At 41.7% G+C, this 25,752-nt stretch overlaps 1 protein-coding gene across 2 annotated transcripts in view; it reads right to left on the reverse strand.

Moving 5' to 3' along the window:
- cerk (ceramide kinase) overlaps positions 1-25,752 on the reverse strand; it is a 42,626-nt gene that overhangs the window by 12,314 nt on the left and 4,560 nt on the right. For both annotated transcript variants that reach the window (XR_005079043.1, XM_037122382.1), the window contains exons 2-10: positions 16,129-16,266; positions 14,079-14,201; positions 12,589-12,714; positions 11,894-11,960; positions 9,541-9,686; positions 3,156-3,230; positions 2,837-2,989; positions 1,386-1,491; positions 775-857 (exon numbers count right to left, since the gene is read on the reverse strand). Coding sequence is in view for 1 of the 2 variants with exons in the window: in XM_037122382.1 (XP_036978277.1) it covers positions 775-857; positions 1,386-1,491; positions 2,837-2,989; positions 3,156-3,230; positions 9,541-9,686; positions 11,894-11,960; positions 12,589-12,714; positions 14,079-14,201; positions 16,129-16,266 (1,017 nt within the window). In the remaining variant the exon portion in view is untranslated. The remainder of the gene's footprint in view (positions 1-774; positions 858-1,385; positions 1,492-2,836; positions 2,990-3,155; positions 3,231-9,540; positions 9,687-11,893; positions 11,961-12,588; positions 12,715-14,078; positions 14,202-16,128; positions 16,267-25,752) is intronic.

Consider the following 25,752-nt stretch of genomic DNA (forward strand, 5'->3'; position numbering starts at 1 on the left):
AGGAGTCAGTATTTCATCTGCCTCCTGAGGTTTGTGCTGCTGAGATGACTGCAGATAATGAAGTGTGTGTATCTGTGTGTGTCTGTGTGGTCTGGGGGGGACAAATGGAGGGGGGGGCGACGCTGAGCTGCTCTAGCGGTGAGAGGACAGACACCGTCCTCGTCGATATGTAAAACCCGTCTGAGCAGACGTGGAGGTGGATGCTGGAGATTTGAGAATTGATAAGACCCAAAAAGAAGAAAAAAAAAAAAAAGAAAAAGGAAAAAAAAAAGAAAAAGCAGAGGCTCCAGCGGGGAGTTGTGCGGTGTCACGACCAAAATCAGTTTATGTTTTCTCGTCAATAACTCATCAAGAATCTCATCAAGAATTTTGCCATGCTGCGGGAGGAAAAAAAAAAACAACCCCTGACAGAAAATGGAGATAAAGTGAAATCTGGGGGGGAAAAAAAAGGCGGGGAGATGACGGTGTTATTTACACCGAGGTGCCGCGGAATGCAAATCTCCCCTGATTTGTTTGCGACTTCAAGGGAAAAAAGAGAGCCAGTGTGGGATTGTCTCATCTCCCTTTGTGTTGTTTTATTTATTTTTTTTGTTCTTTCTTTTTTGGCGTCCACGCTCTTTAGAGACGGTTATTCTCGCACACCTCTGAAGTCTGGAAACGGTTTTTCGAAATAGACAAACAAGCCGATAACGAGGCGGAAGGGATGAGACGTGCGCTTCCTTTCACTGTGTGATTAATTTGACATGTGTCGAGTAATAACCCCCAAACTCCTACCTTTGTCTGACTTTTCCTTCTCCTCTGACATCTCCCACTGCTCGCTGTCCTTTGATGAGGGCTTGTGCTGACAGACGCAGCATCTGAAACATCAGCACAAACCTCGTTTTACAATCATTAGCCGTCGGGTGTTGCTGTGACAGTCGTGGCTTCAATGAGCCTAAATAATTCATTAGGTCCAACTAAGTGTGGTCCACTTTTAAAATGACTGAAAAGCTCTGTGAAGCTCTTTTGTAACGTGGTGATGTTGCTCTTCATGGTAAAAATAAGTTGTCAGGAAACATGGCGTTTTACAGATTAATGGGTTTTTTTTTTTCAGCTCCTTTCAGCCCCCATAATGAATGCGCACGTCTGCGCCCGGCATCTCAAAAAAAAGAAAAACCAAAGCACTTAGTCAACCCCCCCTTTTTTTTTTTTTGGAAAAGACTGAATAGGCCTCTCAGTCGGCAATAAATCAGACGGGGCTTCCTGACAACGTAAACTACCCCATTTAAGCTTTGGCAGGTGCACGCCGACTGTTGCGGCGCATCAGATAAGTTAGCACATTGTAAAATGGCCCTGAAGAGGCGGCGGGGAAAAAAAAAATGGATATCCGCGATGCTTTTATTTACCCGGATCGGCACTGCAGCTTGTCCCTGGGGGTCCCCGTGTTGTTCTCAGCAGGCAGGAAAGAGATGGTGCCTTCATAGTAGTTGTGGCTCAGAAAGGTTTTTACCCCTGGAACACAAAAGGAAACGCACAAATAAAAAAAAAAAAAGCATGCCAATGTGTTCCATGTGTTGTGTTTAATTCAAGTCTAATTGCACCTGACAACACAATTAAGAGTAAAACAATCTTAAAGCGGCACGGACGTAATTGGAACGCTCTTCTTCTCCCTCCAGAGACTGTCGTGGGTTTAACTGGGTGCAAAAAAAAAAAAAAAAAAAGAGTTCAAAACAAAGTTAGGAGGGAACGTCATAGCGCAGATAACACACAGCGGCGTTTTAAAGCCCAGGGGCCTCACTTAGCAGCCATGCGTACCGCAGCTCTGCGCTTTAACCATGTTTGTTTCATACACACATACAGTGGAATTGGCGGTAAACAAATAAGAACCGCGGGTGAAACAATTCTTAGATTACAGACACACAAACACCAACTCCAATGTTAACCCTCTAGGTGATGTTTACCATTTCTCATGAGGACTTGCACTTCTCTTTCTATTTCAACTAGTTTTTGTGATGGAATGACATCTGTGAGGCCTTCTGTCTTCTATCAGCGGCAGCAAGTGTCGGGAATTCAGATGAGGGGCGATTCTCTCTGCCTGAGGTGTGTGGAGTTCACATCAAACCATCCTTCTGTCCTACTTGTGCAAAACCTTTCAAAACTGAGGTAACTAAATGGTATTTAATCATCTTAAATTTGATAGTTTCCTATGACGTAATGGTTAATTTACTAAAGTTTATAAAGTGTCTTCTTTGACAGCAGCCAGTGAAACATAGCCTAATTTACTATAGTTGACTAAAGAAAAATATCAAACACACTTTCAAAAACACATTCAAATTCAAGCACTTTCAATGACCATATTCAAGAACTTCCAAGGACTTTCAGGGATTTGAAGGACCCGTATGAACTGTGTACACTGCATCCCAACTTTTTTGGAACTGGGGTTGTAAAACTTGTTCTCCACACGCTTTAATAAACAAGACTTAGTGAAGAACTATTCTCATGCGTGCAGTTGATCCCAGTTTAATTTAGCCCGGTTTCATATCGTAGATAATAAGGCGGATGTGCAGTGGGCAGGGAAAATCTTGCTGGCGTTGGTCCCACTGACTCAACAAGCTTGAGTTTCTGTGTTAGATTTATATCTTTAATCCTCCAAAGTCTGGCCCCAGAGCAGGAGCAGCAAGCTCAGGGATAAACTGCATGTTACCTCACATTCAAATAAACCAATGAGTTCAGGGAGCTCAGAGGTCAGCGAGCCAATGGTATAAAAAAATAAATTAATTAAAAAAAAAGGGTTTACGTGTGTAGGTAGGCTTAGCCTGAAGAGTCAGTCAAGTTTAGAAGAGCACAGCCCTCATACCTGACAGGTCATATCTCGCCGGACCCAGCCATCTCTTCCTTTCGCTGTCTGTCAGCACATCGCCATAGAAACCGTAGCCGAGCAACGAGACGGAGAATCTGAGAAAGACGTCGTCGTGGTGGACCGAGCACACGTCCATCGGCTGGGAATCACCTGGTGAAGACACGACCGGTCGAGACGCAAGAGGTCACTTCCTGCTTCGTTACCGCAACATACGCGTGAACATTTGAACGAGGTACAAACAAACAATCAAAGGCGGTAACTTCCGCAGCGACACTGAATGCATTCTTGGGGATTTCAAACAATGACTCGGACTCACCCACAATGATGTGTAAAGCAGAAGTAACTGGATCATTGGTTCCCACTGTGGCAAAACAGATACAATCAGTGGACCCTGTTGGAAGAGGCACAGGTCGATAATCAGCCCTTTCAGTCTCAGTATAGGCACGTTGATGACACTGAATAAAAATTCGGTTATGGACTAAACAACTTTTTTTTTTTTTTTTTCCTGACGACAAACAAAGACCTTCTGGTTTTCATCTGGAAGGTGTCAGTTTTCCAAAAACAAACAGCAGCTTAAGACGCCCAAATAACTTGAAAGATCACATAGCAGTTTTAACACTTCCTGGAAAATGTTTTTGCCAATACCTGCAGTCACACAGGAATCCAGACACAGACGAGACTAAGGCCCTGTTCACATACACACATACACACACACAAAGACACTTTTGGAAACACTGAAAGAGACTCCCATGTTCACTTCCAAACTGGGCCTGATCAGTGTATGTAGCATCATTATCAAATGTGATATTGGAGTATTTAGAATATAGAATATTTAGTATAATATATTTAGAAAGATGCAAATGTACATTGATAACACAATAATGGAAAAGAGACAATGTTTAACAAACAAAAAAGTCAATTTAGCAGCAACTGAGATTGTTTTCATTTTAAAACCCTTTTTCCAAAAACACTTATCTGTTGTTGCAGCCATGCCAACAACTCTGCGACATCGAACGTAGCTCTGCTTTGAGCTAAATGCTAACATAAGTATGCCAACATGGCCAGGTGTGAACGGGGCGATGTGAAGCAGGTATAATATTTATCGTGTTCACCAGCTTGGTTTAGCATGCTAGTTAGGTTGCTAAGAGTACTTGATTTATGACCAAATTAAAGGGGCTCTATGTTTGTTGCAATTTACGTGTATTAATCACTTTTTATCGGCCATATGTGAGCAGATTGTAATGTAACATGAAAAACGAGACCTTCCATATTCTCTCACAGTTGCCTACACAAGCCTTGGACACTTTGTTTAAGAGCTGTTGGACTGACCGCCTTCCAGCACAACACAGAAGTACCACAGAGCCTCTTTAAAAGCAGGACCAGTTAGTTCCAATTATCATGTCGTTAACTGGATACATTATACCAACATAGATTGCTTGGCATCAAACGCAAAACTTTGTGCAGCTCCCTTACGAAGTCCTACAAAGGACTGTACAACTGTGTCATAGTTGTGATTCATCCTTTTAATATGTTTGTTTCTGCAGGGATAAGTCAGCCGTCATGCACGCAGGACAGGAGGACAATCACATGCTTGAATTAATCTCGTGCCCTTTTCTCAAATCACTTCTTTAAATCGATTCATAAAAGAGTGGCGTTTGGTTAGGCCAACCAGAGACATGTGTGCAGACATCCTGATAAATCCTCACATTTATATTAATACAAGTTCCTTTTTTATTGGGGCCTATTACAGACCGAGAAATGGCGGATGGTGCCATTAATATCTTCATCGTAAGTAAGATGTGCGGCGTGTCTTTCAAGTTTTACGCGTTGCCGTCGACCGTAGTCGGATCAGACTGTGCAGGCGTGTTGACTCTGTCGGCAGGTAAAGCTGTAAAACGGATGTCTAAATCTTTTAGTCACAGTTGAAATCAGACATAAAAGATTCTGGTCCTTTGGTAGAGTTACAAGTCTTTCAGAGCTGCGACCAAGTAAGAAGAATCCGGCTGAATGATTTTATTAGGTGGAAGTAAGGAGACGTCTCAGTCATAAAGTTAACTAATCGGGTAGCTCCAGGCTCCTGGGCTATCATCGGCTCTCTTCAGCCAACAAATGAGGTGTAAGAGGCATCCCCCCTGCCTTGGGAGAAATGTTGGAGTTTGATATTAAATCTTTCAACTTGAGAGGTAATAAGGCTCTATCTCTCTTTCTGTGCCACATGGCATAATTCTCAGACCTATCTGCCCCACACTTTGATCATCTTCAAGTGGTGAAATGGACCGGCTGCCGCTGATAGAAGATGGAGAGAGAGAGAGTGTGTGTGTGTGTGTGTGTGTGTGTGTGTGTGTGTGTGTGTGTGTGTGTGTGTGTGTGTGTGGGGAGCTGCGAGAGCGAAATCCTACCAGTGATGTTTTTGAGTTGGCTCACGGAAGCGTGACAGCGGAGAGATCAGGCTTGTCATTCAGCGGTGGACACACAGATGAGTGCGACGATGAGCTCCCTTCTTCTCCGACTTGCTCCCGCGCGCTCTATGAATATCGCTTATCCGGGGCTTCGCTTCTTAATCACACCCGAACACATCACAGTCGCTCCCGACGGCCGCTGCTCTACCTGCTGTTTTTTTGCTGAGCGTAAAAAAAAAAAAAGAAGAAAAAAAAAGCGGCGACATATGCTATTTGACTCTTCTAAAAGCTACCCAGTATAAGCCAACTGACTTTGAATGGATTTAAGTGGCGCACGCAGATGTTCAGTGATGTTTTGCTCCTCGGACTTTCAATGTTTTATTCCCCTTAAGTTTCTCATCCGCATTAGCCTGTTGGCACATTCAGAGAGCGAGAGAGCACAGGCTGTCACGAGGCATGTCCTCGGTGGGAGAAGGCCCAGTTTTTATCTGCGTTTTTTTTTCCCTCCTCGCCACTGGGATCATCTTGGCACTGAAATCTCCTTTATCTGGGTGACAACAATGGAGTCTAGACGCTTTTCAGAGCTGCCCCCTGAAAAAAAGGATATTTTTTCCCGTTTGAATGAACGTATTTATAGCTGCAGTGTCTTTGCGGACCTCATGTTTTTTTCCCCCATCCACTAATCTATCTAAATCAATCTCATCAATATAAACTGTCAATGTGTCAGGGTTAGCCTGACATTCCCTTTTCAGACCATAATATCTAAAACCATTACAACAGGAACGTGTCAGAGAACATTTGCGTGCGTGACAGCTCGGCGACGAGGCCATAAATGAGTTCATGGCTCTAAATCTGAACCTTGGCAGTGAGGACTTTGATATCTTAATATGACATTAGCATAAGCTTGACAGTGATATTGATGGCTACATTGACGAAATCATAAATTACACCCTGGCGGCATAAAGATACACTCAGAAGCAGAGATCATGTGCCAAGATGTAAGAGACACTTTTACATTATCGCCATTATTTGAGACATTACTTTTAGAAATAAAAGTCACACACTGTTTCACACCGGATGAATGGCTGACACAACTAATTTAGGTATTTCTTAGAGAGTTGACAGAAGAAAGATGACAGGAAAGAGGGGAACTGAGACGGGAAATGACACGCAACAAAGCTCCCATGCCTGGACTGAAAATACCGAGGCACTGACCATAAACTACAATTCCACAGACTTCCCTACCCCGTCTTTGGCGCCCAGCCATTCCTACTGAATGTAGATCTTTATAAACTGGTTCAAAATACATACTTTCATTTCTAAACTAGAATTACTGCCTCGCAGTTGTAAGCCTTGGTGAACCAGTCAAGTTGCTGTTTTTGCCACAGAAATCTAATGTGTTCATCCTTGAGTCCAAGTGAACATTCGCATCTAATTTATAGGAATCGTCCCCAAGGCGCTCCTGAGATATCTTGTTCACAAGATTGGGATGGACAGATGGACGAGCAGACAGACAGATGGACTATCATCCGAAAACAGGTGGGCGCTGTAGTTTTTCTACAAATGTTCATCAGACAGCTGTCAAAAGTGTATTTGTTGGGGACTATTTCCAGCAGCGGATTAATACAAATTTGGTGCATTAGTGACAGTGTATGGGGATCAACTTAGATATACTACAATGCCCATGTTCATTATATGAAGGAACATGTCATGTTTTCTGGGAAACAATGGAGGTCAGAATGGGAACAATATTCAATATGGGATTGTTGAATATAACCTTTATCCTTTTAGCATGATGGCTGTGCAATTATTATAGCATTATAGTTTAAACTACAAAAAAGTTTAAACTGGCATTTGGCATTACATTGAACCAAATCTGTTACATTACTTCACTGGGTGGATTGTGACTTCTGACTATTCTGATAATCATTAATCGTTTGAGTAGTTTTTCATGAAAAAATGTCATATTTGCTGGTTCCAACTTCTTAAATGTGCAAATCTGTTGATTTTCTTTGTCATCTAAATTGTGAAAAGTATTATTCACTTTTTTTCCCCTACTTACCGATTATAGGTAAACATAATAAGCAGATTCATTGTCAATGAAAATAATAGTTGGTTGCAGCCCTGACTAGCATGGTGAGGTTTGTTTTACTCACTAGAGCACCAGCACTGAATAAATAAATATTTCCTACCATTTGTTAGTTGGTTTTCTTTAACATTGCGAGACGGGCCATATTTTACATTTTTGTAATTTCACAGGGAATAACGCATGGTGGAGATCTTGAGTGCAATCGTCGCTGCTACCATTACTCCCACAAAGATTGAACACTTATTGTGTGATTAGTTAATTATTTCAGTGAGTTGAGAGGAAACTCTTGCAGATCTATCATTTACGTTACTGCCCTTCAACGTGCCCTTGTTCTCCAGTGTACTTGAATTGATGGGAAGAACACGCACCAAAGACTGGTTGGCCTTCATCGAAATTGGATTTTCTTTCTTTCTTTTCTTTGTGTAGGCAAACCAAACCAGGTGTAATTTCACAATCAAAAATAAGCTGAACATTAAATGGTATGACAAAGACTTTCAAGAACTTTGAAAGAGTTTGAGTACTTTCGTCATTGCAAACCCTGAGTTTTCACGTGAGCTTGAAGTATCTGAGCTATTACTCAGCTGAAAGAAAATATTAGACCATCTTTATTCATCTGTGATTGTCAAAGGACAAAGAACTTGAGTCAGCACACCCAGATCATGTTTGTAATTGGCCTGAAAAAAATCATCTACCGTGTCCGCAGCTGACTTTTTAAAACCCTTTAGTTTATTATCATCAAGCTGTGCACCGGATAGTCTCACACTGGTCTTCATGCACCGTATATCCAGCCTCTTGCAAATTACAGTGATTTCTAAATGTCACTCAGCATGTTTCCATTTATGGCCTGACCCCCCGAAGCCCCCTGTTGGGACCCCCTGCTCTGTTTACATGGACATTCTCTTATGAAACTCATGAATGTAATCAATAAGGCTTCTGTCAAGTGGGCTTTTTCTACAGAAGTAACAATTTCGGTCTTTTTTGAAACTGTAACACCTCTTTTGTACAATTACAACACTTATCCTGACAAATCACATCAACACTGTAAACGGGTTATTTACTTTCTAATGGAGTCTCAAGTGATTTCATACATTTCGCAGAGGAACTTTTAATAGCTAAGAGTGACCTGATATCTCAGCCTCGGGTTAAACAGCATGTGTAGGTGGAGGGGGGTGAGCAGCTGCAGTGCTGAGAGATGCACCAGAGGTTTTTCCATTTGAGATAAAAGTACAAGTCGTGTCCTTCAGGCAAATTATACCATGTCAAGCCCGCTTTATATTATGTTCCACAAAGGCCGCTGGTGGAAAGGAGTGTTACCTTTCTTTTTTTGTTTAATGTGTGATTGAATGTTAAGGGGAAATTGTGAGCTTGAAAAGAAAGTACACAACAAGCTGATGTTTACCTGTTGAGTTTCCTGAGAGTGAAAGGAGATGGGAAAATTAAGAAAATACACAATAATGAGCCTGGAACTGCAAGCAATTTCAAGCCGATATGTTCCTTTTTTTTTTTTTTTACATTTGTAGCTCACATTGGCTATAGTTCTTTTTTTGTCTCTTTTTTTGTGTGAATTCTTTAAAAAATCTATGCGAAACTAATTCACATTTAGGTGTTTACAGCCATAGAAGGAAAACTCCCATGAAACGTTTCTACTTTTGTCATTTCACATATGTGCAAAATCTAAGAAATGACCACCTGTTGAATTCATACACAACAAATCGGGGGCAACATATCGACAGAGTGACAGCTAACTATGGCCAACTATTGCCATTAGCTAGTTAGCATTCCAGACCAGGAGCTTAAAACCCCCAGTGTTTACGCCAAATTGCGCCCTTGACTTTTGTGTTACATGAAAAGCTTTAAAGAAGCAGCTCGACATTTTGGGAAATTCACTTCCTGGCCAGATGCTGCATAAGAAAGTAGCTTCATGTTCATCGCAGAGACTTGGAACTTCTACACATCTTCTATATTTTACTACTTGTTGTTTGGAACATTATTGTGTTCCTAATCTTCTCACCTAACTCTTAGCAAAAAAGAGCTATTTGGTAAGTAACCAATACATGTATTTGCCAAGAACAAATCATTTTAATGATTTTAACTAAATTAAAGTAACACCTAAGTTAAATTCCTTTCATTTGACACTACTAGAACAAATCCTTACTCACTGCTGTTTCCAACCCCCCTATATGTCTTTGTGTGATATAGTGGCCATAGCTTACCTGCAGGAATAATCCCTATGCGCAGAGAGCACGGCACCAGCTCGGTATCTGGTTGGTTCAGGTCCATGCCGTTGTTTGTCTGGGTCCTGGTGACCAAACCGTGCAGGATCTCACTGAACATCCCATCTCCACCCACACACACCACCCTGGACAGACACATAACAACAACAATTTACAGTTCTGCGATGGACTCGAACTTTGTCAAGGATAGTTTCAGGTAATACATGTAGCCTGGGTGGGCGCCACGTAATGATTATATGTTGGTGTTTGCACTAAAGCAGAGATTTATGAGGAAAAATAACATAATACAACTGGGCAGCAGATGTAACTATGAAAGCCTTCAGTACACAGGAATCTCACACTGTGCCACCCAGCATTACACCCTGTATAAGTCTATATCAAAACCTTACAGAAACTGACCTATAAACATTATGTACTGCAGAGTAAAAAGCATAATGGACTCTAACCCTGCTCTGCTGGACTGAATATCTGATGAATAGAAGCAGGAGATGGTGGGGTACTCAGCAGGAAAAACCTTTCATGTTATTGATGGCCTTTCTATTCGACCATCAGCTGCACTTTCGCTTCACATGCCCTCTTTTTACTCACTGTTGTGGGCTTAGGCATCAAGTTCAATTTGTGGTAAAACATAAACTTACATGACCTCTGTGAGTGATTTAGAGATCCTTAGTTTTACTAGAGGTTCTAGAGAGAAGAATCAACTACGTGCCTGAAATTATTGTAATAAGTGGGGATTCTAATACTGTAAAGAACACTGCTTTTGCTATGGGTTACACTTGACTTGGATTCTTTCTAAAGCAGGAGAGTGTACAGAGTAAAGTCAAAGATTTATTTTGTTCCTGTCTCTAAAAAGAACTTTTGTGTCGCTACACGGACTGTAAATTCTACTGTACACATTTCACCCATGGTGCTCCACAGGGATCAGTCCTGGGTCCTTTACCAATCTGCCTGCAAGCTACTTTAACATCAGATAATTCAAAAGCATCATATCTGTTTAGGTTATATGCATTTGCATCTCTCTCTCTTGGATTCAAAATATGCATGCAACTGAGAACACTGTGAGAGTTAAAAACCTAGCTATCCCAGTGCTTCCTTCAATTAGCCTTATTTTACTTAACATTACATTTTGTACAGATGACGTTGGTTCCAAGATAATAATTTCTAATGACTGAAAAGATCCCCTGACTTTCTCCAAAGAGCTTCCAGTAAGCCAAAGTTTTAAAAAGTTTCCAGATGATGAATCTTATGGATTTTGGTGAGGCCCTTTCTAATCCTTCTTCAGTCACCATGAGGCTTTCATTTTTGGTTATGCTTGAAATGTCTCTATATATCAGATGGATTGCAGTATTTGGTACAGACATTCATGTTTCCCTCAGGTTGAACTGTAATCTCCTTGGTGATCACTCAGATTGAATTTCTTGATTTCATCCATTGGGTAAAAACTCTAAATTAGCCAGTACCCAATACTGTTCAGTCACTGTCCAAATAAGTACCTCAGCTGGCGGAGGTGTCGATGACGTGCACTGTTATGCGACCCACAACTGGGAGTTTTAATACCAGGAAAAAGCTGATCACAGCAGTCAGTCCATCACTTCATCTGTGGACGTCAAGCTGAGCAACTGGAGATCCGCTGAGATCCGGGAGATGCTAGTGTCAATTTGAGCCCGTAAGAACCTAAAATGTGCTTTTAGCGCAAAGCGCAGCTGTGCTTAAGTACAGCCTGGAAGTGCTGCTAGAATGGATGTAGCCTCTTGTTATTGTGTGTTTTAACTATATTTAGTCATGTAAGTTCATCTATTAAATCACTTTAATTGTAGATCTGGGTTTTGAGCCTTTGTATTATTATCATCATTATAACTATTAGCAGTGTGGGTCTGCTAATTTGATTTGGAGGTCACACTACAAAATGAACTCAGTTGTTGCAAAACAGAGAGGATATCAACACCATCTGTTGGCGACACTAACAGCATGTTTAATGATGTTTATCTGCCAAATGTTCGGAAATACCGATCAAAAGTCAGACCAGAAAAACCAAAAACAAAGCCAACTTTGCACAAGGAAGTGGAGGTCAGTGTCTGAGATCATCACAATGACACTGATTGTTAAGTGTGAGAAGCACAGAGGGCTTTGTCTCAATGATTACAACCTGAGAGAAAACAGATTACAGCAAAACAGGGCCTCATAGCAAACTCTTAAATGGCCAGTAATTGATACACAGCTCATAGCCGAGTCTCTCTATTATAAAATGAAGAGACAGGAGTCAACTCCATGTCACTGTGAAGAACCTGCGATGAAAAGCTAAAAGCAGCAGCTATCTGGCTTGAGTACTCACCCGTCATATTTATCTAGATTGGCCTCTGTTTTCAAGTGGTCCCTGGCATGATTGGCCCGCTCTGTAACTATGGAAACAAATCAAATGGCAAGCGTAAGCTTCAGTGCAAGGGAACGTACTGACAAAACAACTAGACTTTTTGTGCTTTGAGTAGTTGAACAAGCAAACTATCACTGGCATTTTGAAACATAAGGTGTGGAAAATAACTGCACTTTTGTTACATTCACAGCAGCCTTTGGTGCAGATTAATGCTCAGGAAAAGCAAAGGCACAGTGGCACAAAACATCCTAATTCAGCTATTGTATATTAGCCTGCAAAATGAGCCCTGGGCCCACAAAAACAAAAACAATATTTCAACGGTAAATCTGTTTACCAAGCATATAATATCAACACAAATACACACCTGCAGTTCATAGCAGCCCAGAGTGAGCAGTATTCACTCTGATGGACCATCAATACCCCAGACTATGTGTAGCTGGAGCATACACTTATTGAATAATAGATGTGTTTGGATACCCAAGCTTATCAACTATCACAGCTTCCATTAAGGAGGTGGCGTGATTAATGGCACTATGAGCCAAATCATATCCTCGCAAGCCTCTTCGGTCCCTGCGAGAGGCCACCGCGGCGGTGGAGATCTATATGGCGACCACTGAGGCTCATTTTTTATTTAAATGTTGAAAAACGGGACCCACCAATCACGTCGGCGGAGATGCAGGCGCGGCGGAACAGTGGAGCCACCTTCTGCTCGTAAATACGCTTCCCGCACCGCGTTCCCCCGTAGGGATTGATGTACACCAGAAGGCTCTTCGGTCGGTTGCCTGCAAAGTGAGGGAAGGGTATGAGATAGTCATTAAAAAGGCCCAGTGTTTACCTTTTTCACAAATGTGTAACTGACGGCAGCTTGATGAAGTTTTCATTAACCAGAGACCTTTCTCAAAATGCTTAGTCAAACTGACTGGCGCCCAAAACACGCAGCTCAAGAAATAAATGGTGTGTCTACTGACTATGGGAGGAGTGTGAAGCAATTCGGAGGTGCTGCATCACTCGGTGATAAACCAACAAAGTGCTGCGAGGGAGAATACTAAATGGCTTTTTTTATGGCTGTTGTGGAAGACTGTGTTTAGGACAACAAACTGAGATACAGCAGCTGTTCGGATTAGAAAACGAATGGATTGGAGTCAAGTGTTAAATGAGCACAAAGAAATATAGGGCACAATTTTGTTTGGCAATAAGACAAAAGTTCCATTAGATTACATAAATGGATTGTCAATGGGTGATGTAAAGCTGCTCCGTGGAGAAGGCCCAACTCTACAGAACTCACAAAGGCTTCAGCTTCACAATGAATAGTGTTTGTATTCTTGAATTGATTAATCCTGTCGGGAAACCATGCCAAGTAGGCCACTTCCAATCAGCTGAACACATCTCACACTGCAATTTCAACATGCTACATACCTAACCTTGTAGAACGCAACCATGTCATCAATTTACCGACACATATTAAGTGTTAAGTACAAAATTTTGTACTCAACCATGTCAAAAATGTACGAAAGCTCAACATGTTGACTGTAATAATATTTCCATTGTAATGTAATTTTTTAACGTGTACTTCACGTCTAAAGTTTAATATTTTGTGACATGTTGGAGACAGTAATAATACAGACTTCCTTATCATGCTTCTTGTCCAAGCTGAGATATTTTTATAAGACACCACACTTTTTCAGTGTTTGCAGTACCACCATTTATATGGTTTAATCAGGCTGTTGTTGCTGGCTCTGTTCTTTATGTCTGTGCCTGTGAGGTACTGTCTAGAAGAGGAATGCAGGAAGGCACCCTCTTTCAGAGGTCTGCCTCCGGGCTCTCCTCAGGACACTGATACTCCTGAAGAGAATAAAATGTTATTTTATGGACAATAATGCACACTCCCTTTACAGACAGGTTAAGGACTGGGAAGAGCTCATTCAACAATAGGTCTTATCTTGAATGAGAAGTGTGTTATTTATGTAAAGAAGACAATATTGAAGTACTCCTACTTTATTTTTTCACGGAAAAGCAGTCACCAAGCTAGATTATCAGCACTTGATACTACACTGTTACAGCACCAAGTCAATAAAGTGATTCAGATTAAGTTATGATTAAGTTCAAAGTACCACATCTGTTGGAGGACATCCATCAACATACGTACTGAGTAATGACAGCTGCTCATTGATGAGTTGGACCCACTGCTCACAGAGCCCCTGATTGGCACAGTGGAAGGTGACATCACTGCACCGCCACTGGTGCTGCCTCGTCCTTCTCACGTGGGACACTGGAGAGAAACGCAACAGAGGGAAGGAAGGGAGTGTGAGAAAGAGAAAACAGGAATATGCAGATTATCATATGCTTGTTATTTTGTTATCTAAAAGCGCAAATACATAAGAATTACCCACCTCTCAAATTCTTACTCAAAGGGCAACGTATCACCAGGGTACCCGTTAACTGCTGCTAACTATAGTTGCAGTTAGCTAGTTAGCACGATAAGCAGTGCATCTAGTGGTTAGACCAGGAGCTTGGAGAACCAGGGGAGTGTTATTAGTTATGCTAACCTCAGTGGATATGTCTTGATATTAACATCAACAGAGTGAACTATTCACACTGCTCATATTTTTAGCTATGTTATTACATATTCCACCTTTAACTTTCCACAAAGACAGGTCTAGTTTGCTGATAGACACACACAGTCCGATGTGAGGATTGAACCATTTCGGTTCCACTTGCAAAGCATGGAGTAGTTCTTAGACCGAGGATGCACAAAAAGGAGTGTCAGCAGGAGAAAGATGGTATCAAAACAAGAGAATTCCTCATCTGATTTCAAGCGATAACACCAAATGTGCTAAATAAAGCCATACCTTCCCAGATAGCGTCACTGTGAAAACCCCATCATATTCTGAGACCTATAATAGTATTTTTGGACCAGGTCTATTTACGTGCGCAGAGAGGTTTTTCCACAGACTACATTCACTACCTGGCTTTGCTTCAGTGCAGACTTGGCCTTAGAATGAACCCAGGCTTTATCCTCACCAGCCAGGTTAATCAGAAACGTGAATGAGTGAGAAATGAGAGCATGTGGTAAATGAAGAAAAAGTCGGTTAAGTAAAATAGGGTTCTGCTGATAGTCAGACAAAAAAAAAAAAAAAAAAGCAGAGATGGAGTCACATAATATCCTGCTCGGGAACATTACTGAAATATTTACATTAAGGCCTGAAAATTCACTCGCTAAGCACTTTGACAGCGGATTCACTCACTAAGCATTTCAAAGTCAAATTATCACACTAAGCATTCTTTTCATCTGATAGAAAAGTTAACTTCTCAGGCAAGTTCCTCAGTCAAAATCGCTCACAGTACCTTGTACTTACAGCGGGGAAGCCAGAGAGACGCTCAGAGTGGGTGTAAAATCATCCTTTAATATGTTACATAATCAGGATGTAAGTGATGGAACGTGTCTGCGTTGCCAAGTTTGCAGTGATCGTGGGAACACAGTCGAGTTGGACTCGACGCACTCTAATGCCAGTAAAAGGCTCACATTAGTGAGGTAATTTTTTTTTTTTTTTACATTTTCTCCGATAAATAATGTAAATCCGATCTTGTTTGGATATAATCTAATGGCTCAAAATCAAGCATTAGCCCATAAGTCACTGGCATGCTGCCATCTTAGACCCAGTCAGCTAAGCTGTGAGGGGCTCTCTTGTTAATGCATTACTCTCAGACCGTGGAGCTGTCTCCAGGCTTATTTCTAGTGTCAGATCACTTGTGATTGGTGGAGCTGCACATAGGCTGTTGGCACACTTACCCAAAATGTAACTGTGATGTGACATTAACCTACTACAGTGAAATGAGAGTGACAGTGCTTGAAACTGGCTTCGGGCATTGTTGTGTGAAGGAACAAAAGACGCATCTACATAAGGAGCATGGTTAAAGGGTAGCTCCACCAATTTTACACATCAAAGTATATTTACAGCTCTTGGTGAGCGCTACTGTGTGTGAAAAAGATATATTCATCCGTTATATTATTTACCCACAATGCAACTGAGGCAATTTATCAGATTACCTGCAGCTTCCTCTGGAGCCATTTAAGGCTTTAAACTACTTTTTTTCACATTCGCAGTTGCACTCCACAAGACCTGGACTCCCACTTTAATGTCCAAAAAAAAAAAAATCTTACCCTTGAAGTGTGTATACCAGTGTAGGTTTTATACCTGTGAATGCATGTGGATACAGCTTGGAGAGCTGCTTTGCTGTTTTCCGGCTCCTCCTGGTCTCTGTGCTGTCTGGGTCATCGTCCTTGGTCTTGCAGACAGCCACTATTTCACACACCTGGACAGCATAGCTGAGTGCTGGAGAGACACAAAGTCATAAATGTTTTACTCAACTGTACTACACAATAACCAAAGCAGAGTGCTCTTTTATGAGCACAATAAAGACAATAAATTCTCACATGCACTGTACATGGGCACACATTGACCGACTGAAGAAACTGCGGAAGTGACTTATTGCCAAATCTGTGCTCACAAAAGAATTAGTCATTTCTGTAAATTCAAGCTGCAATAATCAATTTCTTTACATTCACAGTATATCACATTTATGTTTAACGTGAAAGGGGCTGCACACTGAGACAAGGCCACAAAGAAATATCACCAGATTCTGCTGCTCCGCTCAACTCTACTACGATGCCTGTGTCAGTTCACTGTTTTGCTTTTATGGTCCATAACTTTTACTGTGAATTGTTTTGGTTCAGTTTCATCGCCTTCAACAGCCTCATTTCCAGATGTAACAGGCAGCTGTTTCAGTGGAAAAGCTTCACTCTACGCTTCCTGCCCAGCACCAAATGGCACACAAAGAAAGTTAGACTAGCCAATGAAATCCAACATTTAGCAGCTAACAGTCCAAATACATTTCTATCAAGAGTTGGTGGAGTCCAAAACAGAGCTAAAAGTACATAGAATATAGGAGTAACGTTAATCTAAACAAACAGCTTTTTCAAACTGATGCCAATACTGTTCTGTAGGTACTCGTTTTGTAAATAGGAAGGTGTTTAAAACTTCAAACATGATAATATGGCAGTGTTATGTTTGCATCTTGTTTCCGCTGCCCCCGAGAGGCTAAAAAATGAGTGAGTGAAGGTTTAAAGGTGCAATATGTAAGAACTGGCCATTTATTTAATTGATACCAAAATAACGCTAACCTCTGCTAACTATAGCCCAGCTGCAATTAGCTAGTGAGCTCACTTACTGTACAGCTCGTGGCTGTATTAACTGACCCTGCCCAAACTGTGAGCGTGTTGTTCACCATCAGACAGTCTCCTCTTGAGGTACAAAGTGGGAAGGGGATAACTGGTTAGCAACTAGCTATCTAACTTTAACTTATATCTATGCAACACAAGACATCAACGTCTTTGACATAACGTTAACATCGTTATATCTTCACATTCTGTTGTTAATTTTAGTTATTTTCCAATGTTTTAAATGAGAATTCTTACATTTTGCAGCCTCAGGCTCTACAGCAGCTTAAACAATTCAGTTCCAAAGGTTTCTTATGTGAAGAAACACAGCCCACAATTGATTTAACAAACTGTTAAATCAATAGAAGGAATAACACAGGCATCTCCCTAGAGAGCCGGCGAGTGTTTTGTGAGGAACTGCATCTCCGTGTCCTACTTTCCCACGGGAACTGGATTCACGCTGCTAGTTTAAAGTGACTTTGGGATGAAAGATTTTTTGGCTGCGTTTGAATGATCCGTTCATTAACAAAATGTATCAAGTACGGTGTGATCTGGTACCTCCTGGCAAGAGAGATGAGGTGGGTGAGGTCAGCTGCCTTAAAAGGAGCTGCTTGGTGACATCAAATAATTTAACGGGTATTCATTTGCTGCATTTGAAATGCAGAGATTGGGAAAATAATGGGGGTTTTTTTCACGTTCATTCTGGTAAGCGAGGACAAGTTGGTCCTTTTATGAGACAGACTGACCTTGGGAAATCCAGAGATGGGCAATAAAATCATCCAAAAATAGCTTGAACACCCAAGACATGGACTGTATTATGGTGCAACTCAATGCCTAGGAAGGTGACACCAAAATACTCTACAATAGATCTCACAGTGTAGCTTTTCCCCTGAGAAACGTTTCTCTATTCAAATCCTGAAATCCCGAGCATTCAAGCACAAAAGATGGCTATGGTACAGATGGAACAAATTCAAAAGCGCACTTTGTACAAGGAATCTGGAAAAGGAATAGGACAATATTACTTGCAATGAGTTCAACTGACCTCTTCAACTGCATCACATACAGACATTCCAGTCTCTCCTGCAAATTTATTCAGCTGATATGCTGAAATGGATGGGAGGGAGGCATGACATATTATTTCTCTCCTGGGAGTGTGAGGGAATAGGATTTCATTTCTTTCTCAAATAAAAATGATGCGCCATGCAGGCATGAATAACTTTATGGCCATCGATATTCACACTTTGACAAATAGGAAGGAGTTATGGCCATGTGGGTAATGGCTTTATTTCAGGGGAAAAAAAAGAAAACAAGAATGAGGAGTTTCATTCCAAGTATTTGAAAAATGGCACCTAGTGCTCTGCCAAAGTGATTGCTGGAATTGAATTAAATTATATAATGGATTGCTGACAGTGATTGTGGCTTTTACATTCTATCCATATCCTAAACTGCTTATTCTGTTCAGCCATGTTGACTTTCTGGGCAACTAGCTCTGTCAATGGGGCCTTCAATCAATTCCAAAACCTCCACACCCATGTTTAGGAAAAGAAAATAGGAAATTGTTGTTTTATAAGCAGCCAGCCTAATGTTTGAAGCTAGACTCAACAGCTAGCTTAACATAAGCCGTGGCAGCAAGCAGCACAATGAAAGTCCTGCGTTCACAGTGGAAGCTACTTACCATCCAACTTTGAACAAAAGCCTGCTGATTCTTCAAATGTGTCATTTCTCCTCAGAGGAGAAGGGCTAGTCCTTGCGTCAAGCTAACATGTAGCAGATTAGCTTCTCCAAACTGATATCAAACTTCCATTAAACTCCTGGTAAAACAGCAAAAAAGTCCAACCACAAGCACAATATATCCTCCTCATCTCTAGCTCCGATGATACCTTATGTATATTACTTGTGCGAATTCTAACGTCTCCTGCCACTCAACCATAACCACCATTTTTGATGGTAACAGGATGCTAATCCTCTTTCTTAGAGTGATTTGTCTATCAGTGATTCATAAAGATCTAGTTTAGCGAGTTTATCAAGTGAATACTACTAACGCATTTATTAATGCTACACACTTAGCCAACTCTAAATCCTTGAACAAAGACACACATCCTTGATACTCGCCGTCTTGCGGCTAATGTACAGTTAATTATTCTGTCGGATTGGGGCAAATAAACCCACAGTCAAACTCATGTGAGGCGAAATGCGGTATTCTTTAAGTGTAAACACAGATAGCTTGTTAGCCTTGGCTAGCCTGGTAGCTTTCAGATAGTGGGCTTGTTTAATAAACTAGGGGGTCTTTTTTTGATTAGCCTGGAGCTAGTGGAGGGCAGGCGCTGACAAGATGGCGACGGCCAGCACCACTGACTTTGAGCTTCACTGTGGCTCCTCAGAAACCTAAGGGTGGCGTCACGGTGGCTATGCTCAATATTCTATGTAGTGAATGGGTGTGAGCAGTATCTTATGTCAGCTTAGATAAGATGAAGGTAGCATAACCTTTAGATAGATATAATGCTGTGTCACTGATAAAACCTTGCTGACTTTGTTGTAATTTTGCTGACTTTATGGCTCCTGTCTTCTGGGGCCACCACCCTGTTTTAGCATTTACCAGTCCCCTCTTGTATCCACAGTAGGTCACTGGTCAGAAAAAGTTACATAGGTTCACTTTAAACCTCTCCTCAGGTACTATTAGACCTTTTCAAATTTTGACTTCCCATATTAAGAGAAGCATTAACGATGGCTCTGGTCTATTCAAGAGTCCCGATCAGCTGTGACAGTGTGATGGTGAGCTGGCACGCACAATGCCAGGTCCCTGAAGCTGAAGCAGCTAAATGGAATCAAGCTGTCATTCATTTTATTATTTTCACCTGTGTGTTCTCTACTGTCGAGCCATTACTGCCATCGAGACACAGGTAAATACGCCAGACGGACGAACACCTGTGGATGTTCGCAGCGAGTTGCATCTTACACAAACAGACCGCCGAGGACGTTTATTGTTGAGGTTATTGATTCAAGCACACCCGATATGCACGTGTGTGTAGGGTATAAAAGGTGAAAAGGAGATAACTGAGACTCAAATCTACATTTACTGTCATTACTGATAGCTTGACTTATCACTGTGATGTGTTGACAAAATAGATGCAGTGTATTGGGGGGAGGGGGGGGGCGCTGGCCGGCATGTCAAACATCATTTCATGCAAGCGTACACGGATGAGAAAAGGCAATTTATCTTTGGTAAAAATGTTGCATGTTGATAGTGAAAACTATATAGTCAGAATGAGGCTAAGCTTACAACAAACTGTAGTAGATTTTAGACAATTCCAACATGAATATTGCATTTGCTGTTTATTTCATATCTGAGCACCAAACTTGTACCCGAGTTGTGCCAAATCAGTGGAATACATTAGAGTATCTTATCTGGTATCTTACACATTTGCATGTTTGTTATCTTAAGCTCCCTGGTTTAGAGGGTAAAAATATGAAAAATGCATGAAATATTTTCTCTGTGTTAGCCTGGCAGGCAAATCTACTGTTGTAAAAGACAAAAAAAAAGGCAGACATTCATCACTGAGTCAGTGCTGGCGGTGTCTCTCTCTAGTCAGGCCTGTCCTTTAAACAACTTGGTCAAATTAACCATCGCGACGAGTTCAAAGCCAACGATTCCAATGATCTGTGTTAGGGAAGGAACTGGAAACAATAGCTGACATTCCCACATTCAATCACTGCTCCAATAACTCTACCACACACACACGCTTACAGAGGCACAAACACAAACACAAACACACACACACACACGCTCATATATGCACAGGGAAGAAGTACACAATAATCCCACTCATAGCCACACACAAATTCCCCTACTTTTTAGCTCAGTGCAGTCCCTAAGCTACATGCTAAGCCCTCGGCCATACAACGCAGATCCTCTCTGCTCTGACATACTTTTCTTTGTGCTTGAAAAGAATCTTAGCACTGGCAGTCAGCCAGTGTGCGCGCTGCCTATTCATACCACAGGGCTCAGTGAGTTCGCTCTGAGCCGGAGAGGCCTGCTACCTGCAGAAAGTCAGCTTTTCAGGGGAAGGGTTCATTATCTAATGTCTGCAACTTGTTCCTGCGACAAAGCATTCCAATGTTTGTTTTGTTGCCACAAAGCTGAGGACACGTAGAGGAGACTGGTGTCATTTAGGATAACGTATGCTATGTCTAGCTTCAATATTCTGCAACCATGTCTTAAGAAAAGGCATATATGGTTTGCTACTTTCTGATGTACTTGCTTTCCATCTCTGTGCGTGGGTTACGTGAGGACAGGATCCAACATTACACAAATAATCAGTCACGAGGAGTGCAACCCAGATAAATAACAGAAAATGACAAACACTAATATTGTCGCTTCGACAAAATTCAAGGCATAACTGATTAAATTAGTGTGACCTGGAGCGTGACTCTTTGTGTTTGTGTTACTGACTCATAATTCCCAGCAGAGCCTAATGTAAACACTTCAGGCTGCCAGGTCATATTGATATCAATGTATTCATATAAAGCCACAGGGTTCCAACTAGGTGAGAAAAATATCTTTTAAAACTTTCCATCCAAGTAGGTTGCACATGGGTCTAACTGACTGGAGGTTCAACAGAAGGATTAGCTTACATACAAGCTGCTCACGCACAGACTAAAACAGTGGTGATACAATATATAACTTTAAAGGAATAGTTCAGCATTTTGGGAAATACACCTATCGTCTTTCTCACAATGAGTTGAAACTAAAAACTGTTACCACTTCCAAGAATGTATGCTAAATGTGTGGCTAAAGCCAAGGAGTTTGTAAGTTTAGCTAACCTTAGCATAAAGACCAGAAACTAGCACAGAAATAGTGAACAGTGAAAGCAGACTCACTTCACACTTAAAGGGGCAATTTGTAAGAATTTTAGTTAAAAACATTCAGAGATTACTTAAAATTATCAACAGCATGTGAATTAATATCAGCTTTCACACAATGATGCACATATATTGTGTTGCAATGATTAGATAGAGTTAAATAACTTAATACGCTAAACAGCTAGCCTGGGCCCGTCCCAGTCCAAAGCTCCTGTGCTAGGGGTATAAACACCAACACCACCCTCGTCCCTGAGCTCTAAATCACTAGTTGCACAGCTTACTGAGCTAACAAACTAACACTGCAACAATTAGCAGCAGTTTATGGTTACACTGGCGATAACTTGACAGGTGGCTGATTGTTACACATTGGACCTTTAAAGGGGCTCTGTGTAACAATTTACATGTATTGATCACGTTTTTATTGGCCATGTGTGAGGGGATTTTCGACTTTATGCACATTACCGAGGGCCTCGTTTCAGTGCCCCTCTCTACTATGCTTACAGAGAGCAGCAGTAGCTAATGTTGGTTTTGGGAAAGGAGTCTAAATGCAGTAGTCTTGGAACTACCAGTAGGATGATTTTGTTTCCTCTTTTCAATGGAGCAAATAAGGGTATTTCTCTAATATTAGAACACATGAACACCTGGAATGAAATGTTTTAAGGTTTGATGTATGTAACAAAATTTACAATACCTAACAGTCCAAAATGTCTATTGTATGCTGCATTTTGGTGCAGAACCAAACCTCTGGTGTGGAAACCGAGACGCCTGAACTAAAACCCGAGTGCCGTGTAAATAAGGCCAAGTTCACAGAGACAATGACTTGGCATGAGGACAAGGACAGACACAAAGGATGATTCCCTAACCCTCACATGTGAAACTCTTATCAATGCGCAAGACAGGGAATGGACCTCAAATTCTGGCAATGGCAGTGCATTGCTGTGCCCCGAGTGTGAATGTAATCCTCAACTCTGGCGCTGTCAGTGCCTTTCTCTGCTAAGGCAGAAACACCCAAGTCCTCGAGGCTCAGGGTTGCTATTCTAACCCCATGAGATGGATTAACACCTGCGATGAAGTGTTGTAAGCTCAAAGGGCCAGGAAGATTTCTAAACAACCCGTGAATTTGTATTGCACATAATTGTATACACCAGTAGTTCCCAATCGTTTTTGGCTGTGACTCCTCAAAATGAGGCTTGTCATAGGTTGCAGGCTGCAGCATCTGCTAGGAGCCAGAGAGTTCAGGTTAAGGCACTGGTTTGTTCCAAGTATGTCATTTTGTAAGAGAAGAACATAGGGATATAGTTTGAAATCCGAGAAGTGGCCCTTTTACTACCCAGAGGGCTAAAAAAAAAAAAAAGAAAGAAAAAATCAAGCTGTACTCTAGAAGGATTTAGAGCCAGTGGTCTCTGTAATAATTGTATCCTATAATAATAGAAGAAAGAGGATCTTTGTGTTAACATAATGGAGCTTAGGAGGTCAGTTAAATTCAGCTCATTTGGTAGAAATACCATCCACTATGTAATTCAAGCCCATGGCTCTGAAGAAGACCCGTTATTCACTCCTGCAGAGGAAAAAAAAGAGTGGAATTGTAGCTTTTTAGCATAAAGGTGGCTATAGCTTTGGGGCTGGCTATTTCTACATGCATGCTCTTTTCCCCACATGATCCCGCACAGGCTTCCCACCACAAGATCTAGCCACAAGTGGCACATTGAAGCTCTGGTGACCTAGTGCATATTTGTAGGTCATAGCTGGTGAGCTCATGGTTAACATGCTATCCAAACAGGGACAAGTTCAAAGCTCCCAGAGCGTCTTCTATTTCCTCTGTCCTGTGCACTACACTCCCCTTCCTTTTACTGTTTTACTGTTATTTCAGAGAGAAAAAAAATGCTCATTGAGCCATCAGTCGACAAAATCATTAGCACCTTTGCTAACAGGAGAAGTTCACACAGTTCAAAACGAGGGAAGGCGATCCTGGAGAAAATAGTCGATTGCCAAGTCTCATTCCCAGGGCTTCAAATACGGACGTTTTGGGTCGGTTTTCAGCCCAAAATTCAAACCCAAAGCATCAATATCTGATGGCCTCAGAATGGGATTCAGAATTCAACTACCTTTCTCAAGAAAGAACTACGTCAAAGATCAGGGCTGTCGAGACAGTTTGCTATTGGTTGGGGGTACAAACATCACCTTGGTTGAACTGTGACGTATAATATGTTTAGAGATTTACTTTGTCCCAACAAGTAAATCCAATGATTGTGGTGGTTCCATTGAAACAGCGAAGCCTGAGGCACCACTGCTAGGAGCTGACCCTCAGTTTCTGTGATGCTGTGTTAGTATTTTCCCTTACTGTTCCGTCATGGTGGATCAACAAGTACCTGTGCCTGCTCGGTCATATGTGTTAAAAATGGTTTGACTGGAACCATGATCCTGCTCATCCTGCTTCCTGGAAACTGGGTGGCATCCCACCTGACAGGATTCCATCGAAGATAATAGTCTCCCGGGCAGCGCCTCATGTCAACGTAGCGTCTGTGAAATCCTCGTCACGCCCTGGGTTTTTTCCGCACATGGGTGTTGAAGAGCCCCAACCCAAAGACAATCGCTCGTCAGTAAAATGAGTAAGGGTATGACAGATTTGGAGATGATTGTACAGAATTTGACCTCAACTCTGTGTATCCTCCACACTGGCATACATGCGCACGGGAGATTTTGTTTGTGTGTTTGTGTGTATATATCTGTGACAGCACAGCACCTGGCCTCACCTTCTTTTAGTCTTCTGACAAGCTGTCATCATATTCATATTCTGCTGCTGTTCTCTGCAACCCTCCCTTTACACAGTGGATCAGTATGTAATCCCTTTATTGTTACTGTGGTTTGGCACTGACAATGTGTGAGAGGACAAGCCAGTGCAAGCTGAAAGAAATGCCTGCGTTCTTAGGCATTTCCACATGATTTATGTTGGTTTTTATGTCATCCCCGTTTTTTGTCTTTACATATTGCATCGCAAGTGACATGCAACATGGGTGCAAGAGATGGGGCAGGATTAAACGAGGGCGGGAAACTGATAAACTGTTAATGCTGTTGGCTGATGCAACCTAATGCTTGAGCATACTCGGTCCTTGGTTGAAGAGGAGTCCACGTGTGAAAGTGTTGCATTGCAATATATCGAATAAGATGAGTTATTCTCCAACAACGTAGATGCCCTGCCACGGAGAGGAAAGCCTTGGACTTGTCACTCAACCTCCCCCGTCATCATGCAGGTCACTGATTCACTGTTTAATTAGCTTTAGAGGTCCCAGTCTTAACTCCTATTGACCCAGGCCGCAGGTAAATAAATGCAATCAATGTAATGAAAGGGCCTATATAAACCACAGTTTACCCAATCTCCAGCTGTCACTTTCTGGCTGTGTTTATTTCTCTGTATGTCTCTGCCTCCCTCTGCAGCCGTCTCTCAACGTACAGACAGGCCTGTGCATTGAGCACCAGCTTTAGATTACAAAGCACAGATCTGCCTGGGCACACATGGCAGTGAGCTGTCAAACAAGACATGTGGATTCCTCCCAGGCACAATGGGTTTGTTAAGCCAACGCTTAGGCAAACAGATGGAGGAGAGAGGACGGCAGAGGTGGAAGGTAGAACAGGAGAGCAGTTGCTAGGGGTCCAATGATACTGCTGGTTCGCTGCCAGTGCCAAAAGTTCCAGTCGATAAAAGTCATTATTTTCAATATGAAAGTTACTTTTTTGTAACCTT

This window comes from Acanthopagrus latus, chromosome 14 (genome assembly GCF_904848185.1).
Source record: "Acanthopagrus latus isolate v.2019 chromosome 14, fAcaLat1.1, whole genome shotgun sequence".
NCBI lineage: Eukaryota > Metazoa > Chordata > Actinopteri > Spariformes > Sparidae > Acanthopagrus > Acanthopagrus latus.